We start from the raw sequence: 18,366 nt of genomic DNA, 5'->3' as shown, positions 1-18,366 counted from the left end.
GTCCATCTGGATACAAGGGATCAGGAAGCAGTGGTGGCCCCGAGCTTAGAGGTCAGCCCCTGCAGCCTCCAGGAAAGAGGCTGGTGGGCCATGCAGCCCAGGGAAGCATAGGGAGGTGAGGGCAGGATCAGGCCCAGAGCTTTCTTTGGTGCTTTTTTTTGAGACAGGGTCTCCCTGTAGCCCCAGCTGGCCTGGAACTTGCTGTTGACCAGGCTGGCCTTGAACTCACAGAGATTCACCTGCCTCTGCCTCCTAAGTGCTGGGACTAAAGGGGTGTGCCACCACACCTGACTTAGGCACCACTTCTTAAAGGTACCTCTGCCTCCCAGTAGCATCAGGTGGGGACCAAGCCTTTAACACTTGGGCCTTTGGGGGTCATTCCAGTTCTAAAGTGTAACAGGAGGTAAGGAGCTGAAACGTTTAATCACTGTCATGATTGTCCCTCAGAGTACTAGCGAGCACTGGGTTTTGCTGTCTCATCATTCATATTATTTTGTTTTGTCCACGTAAGAAGTTCTTCGCTTAGTCATGAATGTACAAGATATCTATTCACGGGAATTGAGGACAAGAGTCATTTAAAAATTTTTGCATGAAGAGTCTGTTTATTAAGGAGTTGATTACAACAGTGCCCATTTCCCTGAGTTGTTCTCCTTGACAGCTGGTGAAATTCTAAAGGGTCCTGGGCCTGCTAAGAAGACTAATGCTACTTATTTCCTTAATCATAAGGATGTTGTTGGTTTAATATTTCCTGGGAAAGTCTTGTAGAGGGTTTGATTTTCATTGGTACTTTGCCTGACTTCAGTTGTGCTGGGTTCAGTTTGCTGCCTGAAGATCATTCTGTGGGGAGAAGACAGCAGTTACTACTTTAATCCCAGAAGTCGACAGGCACGATATGAGCCAGCCCATCCCAGCCAGCACAGGCACATGAGCCAGCCTATCCCACCCAGCACAGGCAGGATAAGAGCCAGCCCATCCCGCCCAGCACAACAGCCATAGCACTGCTTCAGGGATGTGGATGGAACATCCTGCCAGTGAGCACTGAGGGGAATTTCTGGGTTACAGCTGTTTAGACTGTCAGAGAAAGAAACGGAAGGTAAATGCCCTGACTAGAGAGGGCCTCCATACAGATCAAGACAGGGTCCATCCTGAGAGAGTAGAGATGAGACATCGATGCTGGGTCACCAGACCTCGAGTGAAGCCCTTGCCGAAGCTGGCACTGTGCTGGCTGTTCAGTGCCTATAATCCTACTGTTGTTGTTTAGCTTCATGTGGGGACTTCCTGTCACTATAGCTGCAGCACAATGACGTCATCTGATCTGATCCCCCGACTAAGGCTGGCTAGGGTTGAGCTTGAAAGGCCACTGAGAAGGTCAGTGTGTGAGAGTAGGGGTCTGACAAGAATCACTGAGCAATTGCTGCTTCTGCCTCACTCTGACCTTCTGCTAACTGATTTGACCACAGCGCAGGGAAACATGGGGTCAGGTGCAGCTCGAGGTTTGAGCCCGGTGAGACAAGCTGATGTTTTCTGGGTCATAGTTCACACTGATTTGGCAGGTAGATCCAGCATGGAACTTCTGAAACACGCATACATCTCAGTGGTAAAGGCCTTGCCTACTTTGGGCAAGGTCCGGGGTTTGAGTCCCAGGAAAGAAAAGGAAAACAAACAAATAAAACGTTCTAGTTTTTTCTCTTACCGATTTCAGTGACTTAACAATGGCATCCCTTAAGGTGTATGAAGACACTCCTTCTGGGACATTCACTTGTTTAAGCAATTCTGAAACAAAGAGGGGCCATATTGTGATGAGAGTTAAGTGAACAGTAACCTAGACATGTTGTTTTGGCCATAGTCACATGTAGGATCGATGTCCTATGTGTGGCCCTAGAAGTCACTTCCCCACCCATTCAACATGGTGATCTGAGACAAACCTACATAGTCTCTGCCAGTGTGTGGGAGTGAGTGTCATGGCCAGGAAGAAGGGCTCCAAAGAGGTGGACACTTGGCTGTCTCGTAACATTGATGCCAAGTGATAGAGTGGCAGGTGGCTCACTAATTTAGGACCCCACGACCATGACCCATGCTATTTGGTGGTCAGGGTATTATTTGAACCCCTTTAGAATTAACCAGGTATGTGTACACTTGTCATGTGGCACCATCATCATTGTTGTCCAAAGAGCTTCTAACCTCAGCTTTCTAAATGTCATCACCCCAGTGCCTATGAGAGTGGGTGACCCAGGTCCATCATTCAGTTGCGTGCCCAAACACCTGTGGAGTATATTTCCTGAGAGTTGCAGAAGAGGCATTTTCCCTTTCATTTTTAACATCTCAAGATGCTATCACCCTATTGAAAGTAAAGGTGCTGTGTGACCCAGCAGCTGACAATATGGCCTTGTGCTCAGTGCTACAGTGTTTCACAGTGAGTCTCCTCCCCTTTCCTCTCATGGGACACTGGCACCAATGTCAGAGTTATTAATTCCACATACCATTAATAATAGACCAGAACTTCTTTAACAATTCAGGCAGAATGCCTTCTGCATCTCCCTTCTGCAAGAGATGGGGAGACATTTTCAGTACTGCCTTCTCCTCCGCCTGACTTGGCCTGATGCTCAGGAAGCACTGGTATAGGATGCTGTTTCCTGTGGGATTTCTCTAGTTAAAAGCCCTGTCACAGGTCAACTTCAAGTGTGGAGGTCGATGGATCTCAGACTCTACTTGGGCTCTCTTCTTTGGGAGGTTTGAGGGCCCTCTAGTGGTTTTGCTGCCCTGTGCCTCCTGGAGCAGAGATATTGGGTTCCATTGCCACCAGCAGGTGGCTTTGGGAGTTCAGGAACTCTGGCTGAAGGTGGGAGGGCTTGTGGTTGCAGATCACTGCTACCCACTCTGACATGGGTTTGAGGACCTCAGGTCTGGGCCTCCCTTTACTGTTCTCCTGCCTTCTCTCTCTGTGAGGGACGCTCCCTGCAGGTTTAAGTCACTGCAGTGTTCCTTTGGCTCCTCTGATTCCCTCTTACTGTTCACAGTTCAGTGTTTGGTAAGTCTTCTTCCTGTGTTCTTGGCTGAATCCCCATATCTCAGGCTGACATAGGGAAACAGGTCCTAAGCCCATGTCTGGGCACCCACTGTACACCTCTCTCCAGCGAGTTTTACTGGAGTCTTAGTGCACTTTCTCCTTTTTTTTGTGTTTGTATATATGCACTCAACTATCCACACACTGGAATACAATATGGGCATGGGCCACTGTGTTTCAAGAACTCCCAAGAGACCAGGAAGATGCCTGTCGTTCTCCACAGTCAGTCTATATCTAGGTCCATGGCCCTCTCTTCCCACAGTTCTGGTAACTAAGCATCTGGCATTCAAATAACTGGGCATGTTATCCTAGTTCAGTATGGACAAGCACATCAACTTACATCCTCAGTGTGTTCCACGCTGTGCTCATATCTGTCAGCAACAAAGCAAAGAGAAACACAAGGTTCATGAGGACAGTGCTACTCAAGTTTAGAGTAGAAGTGTTGCCTCAGTTGCTTATTAATGAGTCAGCTGTGGATTAGAAACAGCTGACCCAAATAGGATGAATTAGAGCATGTAGCTTAAAACCCCGACTCCCTCCAGTTATGGTTTCCCAGAGCTGTCTTGTGCCAGGGGCTTCAGGGCCTGTTCCATCCTCAGGAGGACTGTGTAATAGACAGTTTACCTTGTGATTTTGATGTCTGGCACCATCTTGGTTTTTGAAATCTTGCTTGCATGGGAAATGGTTAATTTCTGAATGACAAAAAAGGAGTGTGAGTTAAGCATGGGACCATGGCTTTCCCTCTGTAGCAGGGACACCCCGGCCTCAGGGGTTTGGGAGTATCTCATCCCATCTGACCCCTTCATTGCCCTCTTTCCAACTCAGTCTCCGTTCATTTCTCAGCACTCACTGTTTTCCCGGTGGCATAGCTCTCGCCATCCTTTTTTATGTCAACTCCATAAAAGGCTCGAAGGGATCCGTTTTTCTGGAAGGCGTAGACCACTTTGGTGACATTTGCTTCCAGGTCATTCATCTGTTGTAAAGAAGGCATCAGTAAGTGTGAGGAGGGAGAAGACAGTGGATGCTGCATCATGACCCAGCCAGGCTTCCTTCAGGCTTGGTTCAGCTATTTCAGGACCTCTAGGTGGGTGCTGGGGCAGCTGAGGAAACAGCAGGAGGCCCACTTCCAAGCACTTTACTGTTTGCTTCCTTTTGTGGATGTTGGGTCACAGGACATGAGAAATTTTGATTTTAATCAAGCCTTTGCAAATGTGAAGTGCTTTTCTCTGCCCTTGTGTCAGGATGGCTCTTGGGGACCAGTTAGGGTCACTGGGACAAGAGCACTTTGTATATTTATTCAGCTGAGCCTGGCACCTAAAGACCAGCCAGTTTCTCTTGCTGTTGTCACTTCCTTCCATGACTTCTAGAGGTGAGGTAAATAATCTCAGGGCAGATAAACCTGCTATCACTGCTCCCACTGTGCCTCTCAGTAATTCTTTGTGTGCCTTAGGTCATCTGTAAATGAAAGATAAAAGCCCCCTTTTGACCATTAAATGACACTGATTGCATAAGGACACATGGCTGTGTACCGGCACATGGATGACCCTCAAAATATTCATCTTGGTCTTTGTCTATTCCCAATGACACTAAGCAGGTGTGACACTGATCACTAAGGGGAATGTGTGTCCTATGACATTGGTCCTATTCGTCTGTGAGAGCCCCTAAGGCCCCATTTACCTCCACACTGATCACTAAGGGGAATGTATATCCTATGACATTGGTCCTATTCATCTGTGAGAGCCCCTAAGGCCCCATTTACCTCCACACCTTCTCAGAAGTGACACCCCTCTGTAGTTCAGAGTGGAGCAGAGGCTGGGCTGAGTGGATGACACTTACCTTGACAGAGCTCTGCTTGGCAGCATAAGTGATCAGTTGCTTGTACATCATGTTGGACATAGTTAGCGAAATGTTGGCAGGTTTAGAATCTGGAGGAAGGCGACCTCCAGGAACAGGGACTGTATTTTTGCCTAAGACAACTTCAGCCTGAGGAGAGGAAAACAGAAAAAGCTACGTGAGCCCATGAGGCTACTAGCAGTGTGAACTTTCATCTAGCCATGGTGGTGCAGGGACAAGAAAAGACTGATTGTTTGATTGCCTAACATCTGATTGATTTGGGGGATTCAGGTATGCTGCCAGCCTTCACCCAGATGTCATCACAGAAACAAAGACTACTTACACAATAGAAGACGGCGAGTCCTTTGGGGGAAATCTTGGCACTTTGAACTTTGTACTTGAATAAGCCGGTAGCTGCAGGGGAGAAGAAGCGGAAAATGGACTGAGCTTAGACAACTGTTGATGGCTCGTGCCTCAAAGTCCCTCTGCAGTGCCACCCTCCCTCTAGGTAGCAGTAAGGACAGCTCCTCCTGTCTGGATTCAGACAGAAAGCTGCAGCTCTCACTGTCTTTGTCTATACCTTAAAGGATGCTGTTTGTATGGGTGTGGATGAACTCACAGGGATTTGGTCTTTAACTGATGTATGAAAGCCTCCCTGGGGAAGAAGACTGTCCAGCCAGACCCTGTAATTTGTCTATTGTGGGACTTGGAATTGTCACCAGTTTCCTGCTTCTGCTTTCTTAGAAAATGCCAATCCCATATGTTCTATCATCTGTAACTATTGGCATGTGTTTGAGGATGTCGGCAGATTTCCTGATGTGGGTCCTCAGGCTTAAGGGCCAGGAAGCTCCGTGTTGTCTTTGTAAGGTTGGGTAGCTCCATGGAGACTTCTGAGGGGCACTTTGTCCTGTTCCCTTTTCTGGGACATAAGTCTAGAGGAACAGTCTCTCTTCTTGACAGTGGTAAAGGATGCTTGTGGTTTGGGGGCACTGGATCTCACAGACCCATCCACTGTGGTCTGTTACCCCATGGAATCCCTCATGGTGCCTGGACTTTCTCTGTCTACTGATGCAAGTGACCCTCACAGGCGGCTGGGAGTTTGTACTCACTGTTCTTGCAGTCATTGAAGTCACTGAGGACAATGGCACAGGAGCTGGAGTTCTTTAGCTGTGAAGGCACCTGAGGTTAGCTTACTGAGGGGCCCCAGCAGCCTGTCCTCTCAGCCCACATCCACTTCTCCTGTTTGCACCCCTTGCCCCGATGCTATTTTCTTGGCCTCTTTTGGCAGGAATTATCCATCACTTCCCATTTCCCTATGCATTGTGGTGCTTTTGGAGGGGCATATGGCCCAAAGAGCTGCTTGTCCTTGTGTGTGTGCTCTGGAGACCCAAAGCCTTGTTCCTAAGCCCCTCCAAGCATCAGACCCTTTAAGGGGTGGGAGGGTCTTCCTGTCTTCCCCTGGTGATGCAGGCCTCTGAGGGCATGCCCTTCCCTGCACTTACATTCTCATTGATTTGTACTGTCATCACTGTTGAGATGACATCACTCAAGGGCAGAGGCACAGGGAGAGGCAGAGTTCCTTCGAGCCTGTGAAAGATGCAGGTAGAGAACTGAGTGATCCCCATGTTTCTGGGTTTGCCCTAGTTTAGACTAACCCACTGACTGATGAAGGAGCTGCGATGATGCCCTGTTGCTTCATGTCTGGGTACACCTTCACCTTCACCTTGGCTTCCAGTTCTTATAGAGGATGCCAAATTACCTGACCAAAGCACAGGAACATCTGGCCACCGAACAGTGCACCTGGATGAACTCATTCCTAAGCTACTGAAGTGCTTTGGTAGCCAGATCTGTCCATGGCTTTGTTTGTGTAGTTGGGTACCTGAATTTATAATATACTGAGAGCAATTTATGAAATTGTAATGCATCCTCCTCAGAGTGTTCTAGGGCAGGTAAATAATTTACAGGAGGGCTTCATACTCAGGAAAGGTAGTCTCAGATATTCTTCATGTGAAACAAGTGGTTTGCAAGGTGTCCCTTTATGTGTGTAAATACACATATGCAAATTTACATGCATGTGCCAAAAGCACTTTTGTAAACCAAGAGAAGAGCCTGAGTCCCATGATTGCCTCAGGAGAGAAGCAGGACCCGCTTCCCAGGTTTGGGAGATTTTCACTGTGTGGCCTCATGTTTTATTCTCAGTTTTGACTCAGGTGAGTGCACTGTTTAGGAAAAAAAGAGAATGAATTATTCAAATGTAGTTCTCAGCAAGATATAAGGTACATGGGAAACACTGCTCTCAAACACTGGGGGACAATGTTAGGCAGGTCGTTCTCTAGGCCTGCATTTACTCATTGTCCAAACCTGTTTGATGGAGCAGCTCATGCCTGGGCTGGGAACAAGGGCAATCTCCTGACACACAGGAGTTGATCCAGAGAAATGATGTTACTTACGTCTCTACTAACTGAATGGTCACTTGGTTGATCTGGATATGTTTATCTTGGACTTCCAGGGTGACACATTGGGTGTTGTTGGAGGAGATTCCAATTTTCAGAGTCACACCCATCTTGGCCCCAAATCCCAGTAGACTGATAGCAGGTCCCAGTGCGCTGTGGAGAACAAGGTGCAGGTGAATGTAAAGCTGCCTCAGAGGTGGGGCTCAAGCCACAGGATGGGATCGGCCTCGTGCATATGTCAAGGTTCATGTAGGAGAGGGAAAGATTGGTGCTTCCCAGGCCTCATGCACTTCTGCTGGCAGCCCTGTGCCTCAGAATCAAGGGCTGCTCACTGTTGACAACATTTGACTAATCACTGTCCTGATCAGTCTTGAGGAGGTGGTCTGCTGCTATTGGCACAAGCTACCTCAGATTTGCACCTGTGACTCTAGGACTCAGGCCTTGTTTCTAGAGTAGAATACAGAAGCAAATCTCACCATGAGCAAGGCTGGTCTCCTTACCGTGGGAAGTCCTAGACTAGGCAAATGGTTCTGCTATACTTTGTTTTTAGATAGTCTCACTGTGTAATCCAGGCTGGCCTGGAACAGCAGATCCTCTCCCTCTGGCCCAGTGCTCTCAGTCTGGCCCTTGGATAGGGGACTAGCAGGCCAATTCTGGGTGACCAGGGAGCATTGTGGAAACAGGCTCACCCCTGTCCCCCTATGGTGGCCGTGGCTTCAGAGTGGACGTGGATCTCATCATCCTCGATGGTTATCTCCGTGCTGTCCACAGTGGCTCCTTGGACAGTTAATCTGCAAAGTGACAGCACAGATTCAGTTCTGGTTAAGGGAAGCAGACTGGACTGCAGGAGAATTACCTGTGAGGCAGCCTGGTCACAACCTATTGAGGCTCTGTCTTTCCTGTGGCCCACAGCACCCTTCCCCAGCCAGTGGTTTAAGCTTCAGAAATTCTGATTGTTTTTTCTCCAGAGGGTTTCTGAGGAAGTGGGTATACTGCTCTGTGAAAGGGGGCTGTCAGTGGGATTGCTGAGGGTTGAATGTGAGCCTTCCTTGTAAGCAGCTTGTTTGGTGCCAAAGCCTCGGGGTAAAGGAAGCACTTACTTCAGCAGGAGTTCTTGTGTTTTGATATTCAGCAGGTCTGAGACTGGATCTTTGACACTTGACGGGAGGACATCCTTGACCACATCCTGGGCAGATTCTTTTACGTCACCCACTTTTCCAACCACGTCATCCAGGGGCTTCTGGAGATTGGAGAGCCCCTCTCCGTCCAGGAGTCCTTTTCCAGTGCCCTTGTCTCCACCGAGGGATAGCACTCTGCCCAGGCCCTCCTGGCCCCCTGGGAGCAGCTGACCAAGACCAGCAGTAGCCTTGGACAGTGATGGTTTCTTTGCAGACCCACCATCACCTCCGTTGCCTAGGAGACCATTGAGTCCAAGGCCTCCTCCAACACTTAGGAGTGAAGAGATATCTAAGGTTGAGAGCAGGTCAGCCTTGTCCACTGTGGATAACACGGTACCGAGCACGCCTCCCAATTCTATCTCCTCACATGTCACCATCTGCTCGATCTGTGGAGGCAGTGTGTTCATCAGATCTGAAAAAGATCAAGGGGCTCTGTCCTGCTGCGGCCTCCTACTGCTTCCTCTCTCCCCTCTGTCTTAATTATGTTTTCCCTGTTTTCAAATTATATTTAAGTTTTGGCAGATGGGGTTTTTTCTGTGACCCAGACCCATTCCATGTGGACAGTCTAGACATGACTGAACATGATACCTGAGGTAATTCTACTTACACTCCTCAATTTTGTTGCTTGATACAAAGTATCTGACCACAGGTGCACACTTGCCACCTTTGGAGGGGACTGGTCGCTTCTGGGGAGGTGGGACTCGCTTGGTTGAGGAAGTTTTGAGTCCTGAGGAGCTTGGCAAGTTAAGAGGGAGAGTACTGAGGCTGGGCAGAGGTTGTGGTACAGCAGGAAGGCTGCCCAATGCTGGGGTTGATTCCAGCAGGTCAAATGTTCCTGCTTGGATGCTTGACATGATGGTCAGGACCCAGAGAGTCCACATCTTGGCTGCTGAATCCTGCAGAGGAGAAATGGGTTACCCATTCCATTCTAGATTTGTTTGTAAGTGTGGTTCGAATTGCTGGCTCCCTGGCTGTTGAGGGAGTCTGACATTCACATTACAGACCCTCCAATTTTCACTCTGTATCCATGGTAACATCATCTAATGGTTGGCAGTAAACACCTTGAGCAACAGCTCTCTCCTAGTTGTTTCAATGATGCCTAAATGTACTGTGAGTGTTGGCTGTCCTGACACCTGACTTCATATATATATATATATCCCACTGCCCGCCTTTGCTGTTAAACACCCTTGCCATTATTCCCAAATATAGAATTTCATTTAATTTTTGTTTCTCAGTGCTGGGATGCCATATGGCCCTGCCCTATTAGCAAGTGTCTACCACTACCCCCAGCCTATTGGTGGTGTCTCAGTCACCATCTGTATTCATGAATAATTTTCTGTTCCATAGCTACAATCTTAGGTCTTCCCCTAAGTTCCTTCTTGGCGAATCAAGTTAGTAGTGATCAGTGTGTTAAAGTACTTTCCCTGTGACAGCTTACATAATTGTGATAGCACACCTAGGGACTGGAGCACATTCCTTCTCTCATTTCTCCCCGAGGGTCTTAGTGGTACCACTCAATCATACTGCTGTTCTATGCTGGTAATTTCTGGATATCACTTCGTACTGCTCCTGCTCAGATTCTTCTCTCGCCATAACTCTCCAAGTTCTTACCTCTCTTTACTTATCCTTAAATTTTTTAAATCATACTTATTTATTTGTGTGTATTTGTGTTTTGCTTGTGGCACAGCATGTGTGTAGATCAGAGGAAAACCTGTGGCAGTTGGGTCTCTCCTTCCATCCTGTGGGTCCTGTGTATCAAACTCAGGTCGTCGCTCTCTAACATTTAGTCATGTCAACTTCATGTCTGTTAGCTGTGGATACACCATTCTTGTAAAACTCCCCCGTTCTTGTTGAAGTATAACAATTCCAGTAATCAAAGTAATGTGGTTTCCAGAACAGAAATAAGTTGTTTCTCTAGATTCTTGCCTTCCCCACCTCATCAACCCTCAATAATTGCCTGTCAGGAGAGACGTTTAACACCTAACATTCTTTAATTCTCCACTCCCCGGTTACCTCTGGCAATGGCCATTTCTGTGCCCAAATGAAGCTTTCCATTCTCCTTCCCACCCCTCATTCTGTGCTCTTAGTACCCCAGCCTTTAAGGAGATGGTGGGCTCTGGCTCTTCTCCCAGAGACCCCCTCAGCCTTCTTTCGAGTGAATCAAAGCCTAAGCTATCACTGAGTTGCTCATCCCCTGCCTGTCTTTCCTGACAGTTTCCCTTAAGAAGTTTCTTCTCAAGCTTCTTCTCATGTGTCCTTCTTAACCATCAAGTTTAGGAAAATCAGGGCTGAGGATTGTTGAGCTCAGGCTATGCCCTTCTCTAAATTACTCCATATTGCATAAAACAATGTTTTTTTTTTTTAATTTCAGGCTATGCCTTGCTTTGAAAGACTCCATTTTAAGAGCAACTTTTGTTTCAGTGTTGAGGGTAAGAGGATGACTGTTTCTGAGTGGAGCTTCAAACAAAATCTTCTGTCTGGCACCACCCATGTAGCACAAATGATAAAAGACATGGCTGGGAATGGAAAGGGTGCTTACCTACAAGTTTATTGGGGTGAATTGAGACAGAGGCACATGGGCAAAATCATATCAGAGAAATCAGACCCAAGTACTTATTGGACATGCCAGACCCAGGAAACGATTTCACTCTCTTGAATGGACCCCATAAAGTGATGGACAACTCGTAGTGTGAGGACATGGCCCCACCAATCTACACCTGGTGTGAATTAAGAACCCACAGGCAGAGGGCTTCTGACTGCCCCTGGGGTCAGCCTGGCTCAGTCCCCTGCTGTTGATGCAGCCTACTCAGCTGCCATCTGCCATTTGCCTGTTGTTGGCCCATCTGGACCTGAATCTGCCATTTCCTGCTCAGGACCCAGCTCTGCCCAATCCTCTCTGCAGCTGGCAACATCTTCATTCTCAACCTTGATTCTTCCTTTACTTGTCAGCAACAGTTTCATTCCTGAGGCTGGTTCTGGGCTGTTAGCTCATACATACATCAATAAGTTCATCTATTACCATTTCTGTCAGCCTATAGCTGAAATCTTTTGAACTATGCTGTCGCTCTGAATATAAGTATTCATTCCATAAACTACATATCTGCGTTCCTATAGAGATATATTTACTGTGTGCTGTGTGATATGAGTTAATGTTAATCATAATCAATTTGGAATAAAAGGGGCTAAAGAAATGGCTCAGGAGACAGGAGTACTTATTACTATTACAGGGGACCTGAATTCAGTTCCCAGCATCCACACCAGGCAGCTCACAACCACCTGTAACTCCAGCTCCAGGGGATCAGATATCCTCTTCTGGCTTCTATGAGCACATATCCACACATATACATAGAATTAAAAGTAAAATAAATTTCAAAGACTGGAATAAAAGAAAATATATTCCTCTAAACTAGATTTCCAAGATAGGCAAGATTATTGGTAAATTGCTGTCATTGAAACCACTGAACCTTGTGAATTTGTTGGTATTCAGTGAATTTTGACATTGTAGAAATACACAGATATGTCCATCCATTTGTGGCAGAGTACACTCACAACATGGACCTTTGCTCTGACCTTTGGAGGAGTTGTGAGAATCATCATGAAGTCTCTTCTATCAAGTCCTGACTCCCAAAGTAAGTAAATTGAATCTGGGTTTATGAAGGAGAGGATCTTATACATATGTGCCTGATAACAAGAACATTCGCAAAAACCTCAGCCATAACCACACAGATTCTACTATATCCTGACACAAAGCATACTCCTGTGATGTCACTGGCCAGCAAGGGTCTGCTCAGCCTTCAGCTGGTACATTTCTGGTCATTAGTCCTCCTTTCACCTTTAAAGTCTTTCCTTACTCCCATCCTCCTTTGAAAGGTCCATAGTTTACTGTTACCTGCAGTAACAGTCCAGGGAAGGACTAGCCTATTTCTAAGAAGATGATGAATCTGAGAGAATGGATGTGATTATTGTTAGGTTGGCATTGTGAACAAACACTAGCAAAAGCGAGACTTCTGTTGCCGTTACCACTGAAATGGCTACAAATAAAGTGAAGCCTTTGCCATGAATGATGAATCACGTTTTCATCATTTTTCTCATTTCACGCTGATCTCTGGGAAATTTGAACAGTATGTCAGATAGCTAAGCATACTTAAGGAAACGTGTGTTGGTTAATGAGTTCGTGGTTCTATTTTGACTTGATGGAACTCTTGGCGAATTCTAACAATAACTTTTCTATTTTTAAAAAAAAATCAATTTCACAATAAGTAACTGTTATCTACCACCCCATGCTAAGCACAGCACTCTACACAGGAACATTCTAGATTCTCAGTGAGTAAGCCCTCTTCATCTGTCCTGAGATGACCTGTCCCCTGCTCATTCCCTCCTGATTTCCACTTCCTTGTGCATTCCTCTCAGCAAGTCCTTACCTTGCCCAGCGTTGATGGGTCAGAGTCTCCAGAAGCTGCCTCTCCTCCTGCTCCTGCCTCCGAACTGCTGTCTGCAAAGGTGCATCTTGTTTTTATAGACCCATGTTCCTCAGAAAGGTCATGAGAGAGGAAGGGACATGATGTCAGTGTGCTGACAAGAGAGGCGTGATGCAGTCTGCTTTCCAAAATCAGCACGTGCTCTTTGTTCTGACTTTTGTTGGCATCTTCCTGTTCCTGTGAGAGTGCTTCCTGAAAGGGGAGAGGTAGGCCCATCCTGGAGACAGTGTGTAATGCCCCTCACTCCCTGGGGCCTCCTGGTTCTTTGAGTTTCTGTTCTTCTACCTTTGGAGGAAAAGAAACCATTGAATTCTGCTAATCCAGACTTCCATGGCATGCCTTGCAGGGCAGCTTATCTGTCCCCTTCTTATTTTACATCACAAGCCTGTTGTCTTGTAGTCATGAGGGTAAATGACTGCTAGGTGAATGTCAGGACAGAAGAGGCCACAAGCCTCACAGTTACCAGTCCTGTGAAAGACCCTCTCTGGTGTCCACATAGGTGGCACTCACACTGAGTGATCAGCAGAAAGATGGGAATCCATGATACAGGTGTGGGATACATTTGGTTAGGGTGTTCATCCATGTCCTTGTGTCAGTACATATCTCAGACATATTCAGTATGAAGCATCCAGCCATGTAAAAACCTCAGCATGAGCAAGGGATACAGAGGGATGGAATCTAGGGACAAGCTGAAATTGGCAGAGAACAGTGGCCTAGGGGGTGTTAAGCAGGTGAGTTAAATAATTGGGTGACCCCTCTTTCTGTTCTTCTTCCTCTGGATTTATAACAGGCCTGTCACAGATAGGGTATTCCAAAGAGACATTTGTTTTCTCATTGGCCATCAATCAAGGCACTCCAGGGAATGGGATGGCTCAAAATCCCCTAGGATTCTCATGCTAGGAAAAAAATCTGAATCCTGGTACCAGACAGAAGAGGAATTTGTCTCCTGGAAAGATATTTCACAGAGAGCTGAAACTTTATCATAAGACCACCTTATAGGAGAACCTGCAGGGATGAAGTGATGGGAGGGACCACACCTTGATAGGACTGCTGAGTTATGCATTACTCTTGCCCTCTACTTAACCCAAGCCTTATATCAAGACCCTGAAGATGGGGGCTGGACAGATGTCTCAGCAGTTATGAGCACTGATTGCTCTTGCGGAGGATTCTGCTTCAGTTCCCAGTACCCACATGGTGGCTGACAACCATCGAAAACTCCATCCAGGAATTCTGACACCCTCTTCGGGCCTCCACAGGTACTGTATGACATGGGTGCACTTACATATATGCAGGAAAAATACTCATACACATAAAATTAAAATGCAAACAACAAACAAAAAGACCCTGAAGATGGACTTGACTAGGGCCAGGGGTCACTGGATCTCTTTGTCCCTCTTTCCAAATGTGGCCACAGTGAAGAAATCTCCTTTTTGTGACTTTCACTGTAAATTTGGCTCTTTTAATTGGCTTCTTGAGGAAGAGTGGCCAAACATGACTTGTCGGGGCTCAGGCTGTGAGCCCAAGCTCTGAGTGCAGTTGCAGAATGAGGCACGAATGGTGTCAGTGGTCTGATGCTGATTCTGGCTCGTTCCCAAGAAGTTCCTGTGTAGAGTCTGACCCCCTCCCACCTGTTTTTTCTTTTCGGGTCCCCAGGCTCTCACACGTATTTTCTGAACATGAGGCTTTCCTTCCATTTCCAGGGAAGGCTACAAAGTTCTAATCATTGGAGGAGTAGCCATTTTCCCTGTAATACTGTCATAATGCTTGGTATAATCATAGCCTCAAAGGCAAGAGGAGGTGGCTTTGACGGAGGGTCACTCATGCTGGCTTCAAACCCCCACATTCTGGGGACAGAGCTTGTCCCTGTTCCCTGGCTCTGCCTTCAAGTAGGCTCAGCATGTTCATTGGAGGCCTCTCCCCAGTCACACTCTGAACCCCAGCTGCAGCTCCACCTCCAAAGGTTCCACTATGGGCATGGTGAAATGTGAGATGTAAAGACGAAATGGCAGCTGACCTTTTCTCAGAGGGCAGAGCTTAGAATTTTTTCATGTGATGTCAAGTTAGAAGACAGAACCCAACTGTCCTGGATCTTATTTTTCTTGGACATTTGTGGGAAATGGAGTTATCTTTTAGGTGAAATTTGTGTCACCTTTCAGGGAGTAGATCTCTTGATTTCATGTTTCCAGTGGTTCTCTGGAGCCAAATCACTTATCCAAGTTCAGGGGTGGGGAGGGGGCACATCCTGGAGGCAGTCTCTGATGGTCCCTTGCCCTCCTGTTTCTTTGGAGCTGCAGCAGCCATTGAGTTCTGCTAATCCTGGATGCAGGGAGTATGCCATACAGGGCAGGTTATCAGACTGGGAACAAAGGGCTGACAAAGGCCAGCTCCTCCCAAGCACTAAGGACTGGACCAGATGATGTGCCTTTGAAGGGAGGGCCTTTCAAGGCTGGCCAAGGCTGGCCTGGGATCACAGTTGCCTGTGATAAGGTAGGTGCCAATTCTTAATGGCCTCTGTGTGAAGGGACCACAATGAGCCAGGTTGAGCCAAAGTGTCCTGTTGACACAGGCGCCAAGAGTTTGACCTTTCCTAGCTGGTGTCTTCAGTCACACAATGTGCGCACCTGTGGACACATTCACTTTGACTTGCTTATGTGCTTGTCTGTATCTAGCCTCCTGGGAGTCAGACTGGGTAGTCTCCTGTCTCATTCCTTCTGTAGTATAAGTGGTTTCAGATCTTTGACAGTCACAGTTCACAGAGGGTACTTTGTATCTGAAGTTGTAAAGTGTATGATTTTCATGTTTCCAGAGGGGACATACCTTTAATGAGGGTTTTTCCCTTCTCAAAATAATAAAAATTAAACAAATGAACAAAGAAGTAATTTAATAAAAATAGGACTTGGAATACACTCAGGGCTAAGGACAAGCCTAGAATTGTAAGACCCAGGTTCAATACCAAGTACAGTAGGGAAAAGTATAAATGTGTGCAAACCTACACCAAATCCCCAGTTTCTCATCCGTTTGGGTAGCTAATTATAATGACTATGTTTCCTGTTCTCAGGTGGGACATGGGTGCAGTGAAGTTCCTACAGCTCTCCAGTGTCAGGCATGCAGTTGTCTGGCTCCCTTCTGGTGAGCATGGGACACCCACCAGACCCTGGGTGTTCTTGGGGGAGCTGTCCTGAAGCCGCTGCTCTCAGAGAAACTCCACATAGTCCAGTTTGCTGCAGGACCACGTACTTGATGCTCACCTCAGCTGAGTAAGATTCAGGTGGAGTACCATTCAGGTGGGGTACATTCAAGCACTGGTTAGAACCAGTTAGGTCCATATCAGCTGGCTACTCCATGATCGCAAAGGCTGGCAGCAGAAGAGCAAGAAAGTGGAACAAGCCTGCGCAGGCAACACAGTGCTATGATTCCAAAGACGACATGCTTTGCCGTTTCATGTCTGTGAATCTCTGTCTGTGATTCTTTTCTACCCACTTACCCTGGCAATGGTGCTAAGCTGTGACTTCTGCTCCCTAAGTCAGAGCTGCAGATGTCTGCGCCAAGAAGAGGTTTTTATTCCTTGCTAGTAGGGGCCAATGGCTGATGACTTTTGCCCCTTTCTCTCTGATCAGCCCCTGCCTTTCAATCAAAGGTATACACTGCTGCCAACCAGAATCTTCTTCTAGGTGTTCCACTCATGGGCTCCTCATAACCCCACGTTTTTGGCCTTTACATGTCGTCTCAGCTGGCTTGGGTGTCACATGGAGTAGAACTAATGATGCCTGGGAAGGAAAGGTGTGTGTACTGTAGAAATCACATTGAAACTTGGGCCATGGCAAAGACTGTGGTCAGAAGCATTCAATTTCCGTCACTGGGCTCTCAGAAGTGCCCACCCTTACAACCATTCACATCCTTAAAATTAATCAATCAGCAGCAGCAGCAGCAGAAGCAGCAGCAAAATCATCTACATCATCCCATTTATTATTTTTTTCAGAAAAAGTATTTTATTTATTTGATGAAAAAGAGAGAGATTAAGCCCTCCAATCTCCAGGGAGATTCATTTCCTCCAAATCTCCCAAAATTCTTTCCCCTCATTTTTCCAAAACAACACACTGAGAAACATATTTGGATAAACACCATATATTATCTTCCATCCTCCCAATTGGAGGGCTGCATTACAGGAATGAAATCAAGTAAAAGGCATGAAAAGAGTCACCACTCACACTGGAGAACTCAGGTATTTTGTAGGTTACCAGCATAGTAAAAATATTTCCACTTGGATCTTTTAAACTGGAAAATGATCACATTAAAGACCCGAGGTTACAAAGGACCACAGTATGAACCAGAATCCTCTCTCCTTCTAGGACTCCAGGGGAAAACGGGGGCATTTGCAGTGAGTTTCCTTTGGGAGAGAATGGAGGGAAGTATGGCAAACCTGGCCATTCAGAAGGCACTGGGGTCTTTCAGGGGCAAATGACTAGGAAGTCAACTCCAGTGGGAACAGACCCTTTCCATTTCTGCTCCAAGAGTCCAGAACCAGCTCACCGAAGGAATATGGTCTCCTTGGTTCCAGTATTCTAGTACTCTGATGGTGACCAGGGCTGCCTGTTTAGAGGCAAACCTGAGAGTTTCAAAGGTAAATATCAACCATGGTTTTTTTTTTTTTTTTTGCTTTTTGATATTAAGGGGGAAAGTTATAAGGTGTTTCATAAACACCTCTGACACCCTCTCATATGTAAAGCTCTAGAAAATATATAGAAAAAGATAACCAAAAGATGATCTAACTCACATTCAAAATAATGAAACTGGCACTTAAAAGTGAAGCCCTGCCCAAACCACCCGCTGGTACTCATGGGAGGCTGGAGTTGGGGGAGGGCAGGACAAGCCAGCAAAGAACTCTTATAACTCATCAGCAGGGGTAGGTATGAGCTCAAACTAAGGCAACTCTGTGGCTTTTCCTCTGGAATGCCAACCCAACATCCCAGCATGAGCACCCGAAACCTTAAAACATAAAGCTCTGGAGCCAAGTGAGGTCCCTGGTACCCTCAGCACCTTTTCAACAACCCTGTGACTGATGGAATGTGAGAGCTCAGAAAAGGAGAAGGTGTGGGAGGCTGCTGATCCTGCCTTACTTTTCCAATCCCATTCTGGACTTAAAGTACCACTTCTAGAGTTTCCACTCACCTAGGGTACAGTAAGAGGTAGTTTCGGAACTTGTACCCCAGCCATCCTGACCAAGTTCCATGAGCTGAAATATTTTAACATTATCTACTTACCCCCTTTCTTAAAGGAGGATTTAAAAGAAATAATGCATATAAAGCAGTGCTAGATTTGTGGCAGCAGGGGTGAAGACAGGGTGTGTGTGGGTGGTGGTG

At 46.7% G+C, this 18,366-nt stretch overlaps 1 protein-coding gene across 1 annotated transcript; it reads right to left on the bottom strand.

The window, feature by feature from the left end:
- Positions 1-611: 611 nt before the first annotated feature.
- LOC103731646 (vomeromodulin-like) lies at positions 612-12,997 on the bottom strand. The gene is made up of 15 exons (XM_008830025.2): positions 12,950-12,997; positions 9,136-9,424; positions 8,451-8,940; positions 8,040-8,141; positions 7,348-7,503; positions 6,400-6,484; positions 6,007-6,064; positions 5,241-5,311; positions 4,901-5,047; positions 3,915-4,037; positions 3,689-3,756; positions 3,405-3,435; positions 2,481-2,541; positions 1,694-1,773; positions 612-837 (listed from the first exon to the last, which is right to left on the bottom strand). Exons 2-15 carry the CDS (start codon positions 9,407-9,409, stop codon positions 814-816), a joined length of 1,770 nt encoding a protein of 589 aa, XP_008828247.1. The 5' UTR covers positions 9,410-9,424; positions 12,950-12,997; the 3' UTR covers positions 612-813.
- Positions 12,998-18,366: the final 5,369 nt, after the last annotated feature.

The sequence above is a fragment of the Nannospalax galili genome, unplaced genomic scaffold, assembly GCF_000622305.1.
Source record: "Nannospalax galili isolate Female #2095 unplaced genomic scaffold, S.galili_v1.0 scaffold1174, whole genome shotgun sequence".
Classification (NCBI taxonomy): Eukaryota; Metazoa; Chordata; class Mammalia; order Rodentia; family Spalacidae; genus Nannospalax; species Nannospalax galili.
The sequence above is the reverse complement of the archived record's forward strand: the minus strand, read 5'-3'. Positions and strand labels throughout refer to the sequence as shown.

Excerpts from the sequence above, each read along its gene's own strand:
- LOC103731646 (XM_008830025.2), bottom strand. The coding sequence starts at position 9,409 with ATGTGGACTCTCTGGGTCCTGACCATCATGTCAAGCATCCAAGCAGGA. Across the intron at positions 5,312-6,006 it reads CTTCAATGACTGCAAGAACA|CTACCGGCTTATTCAAGTAC; the intron begins GTGAGTACAAAC and ends TCTCCCCTGCAG. Across the intron at positions 3,757-3,914 it reads GCTATGCCACCGGGAAAACA|AAATTAACCATTTCCCATGC; the intron begins GTGAGTGCTGAG and ends TTTGTCATTCAG.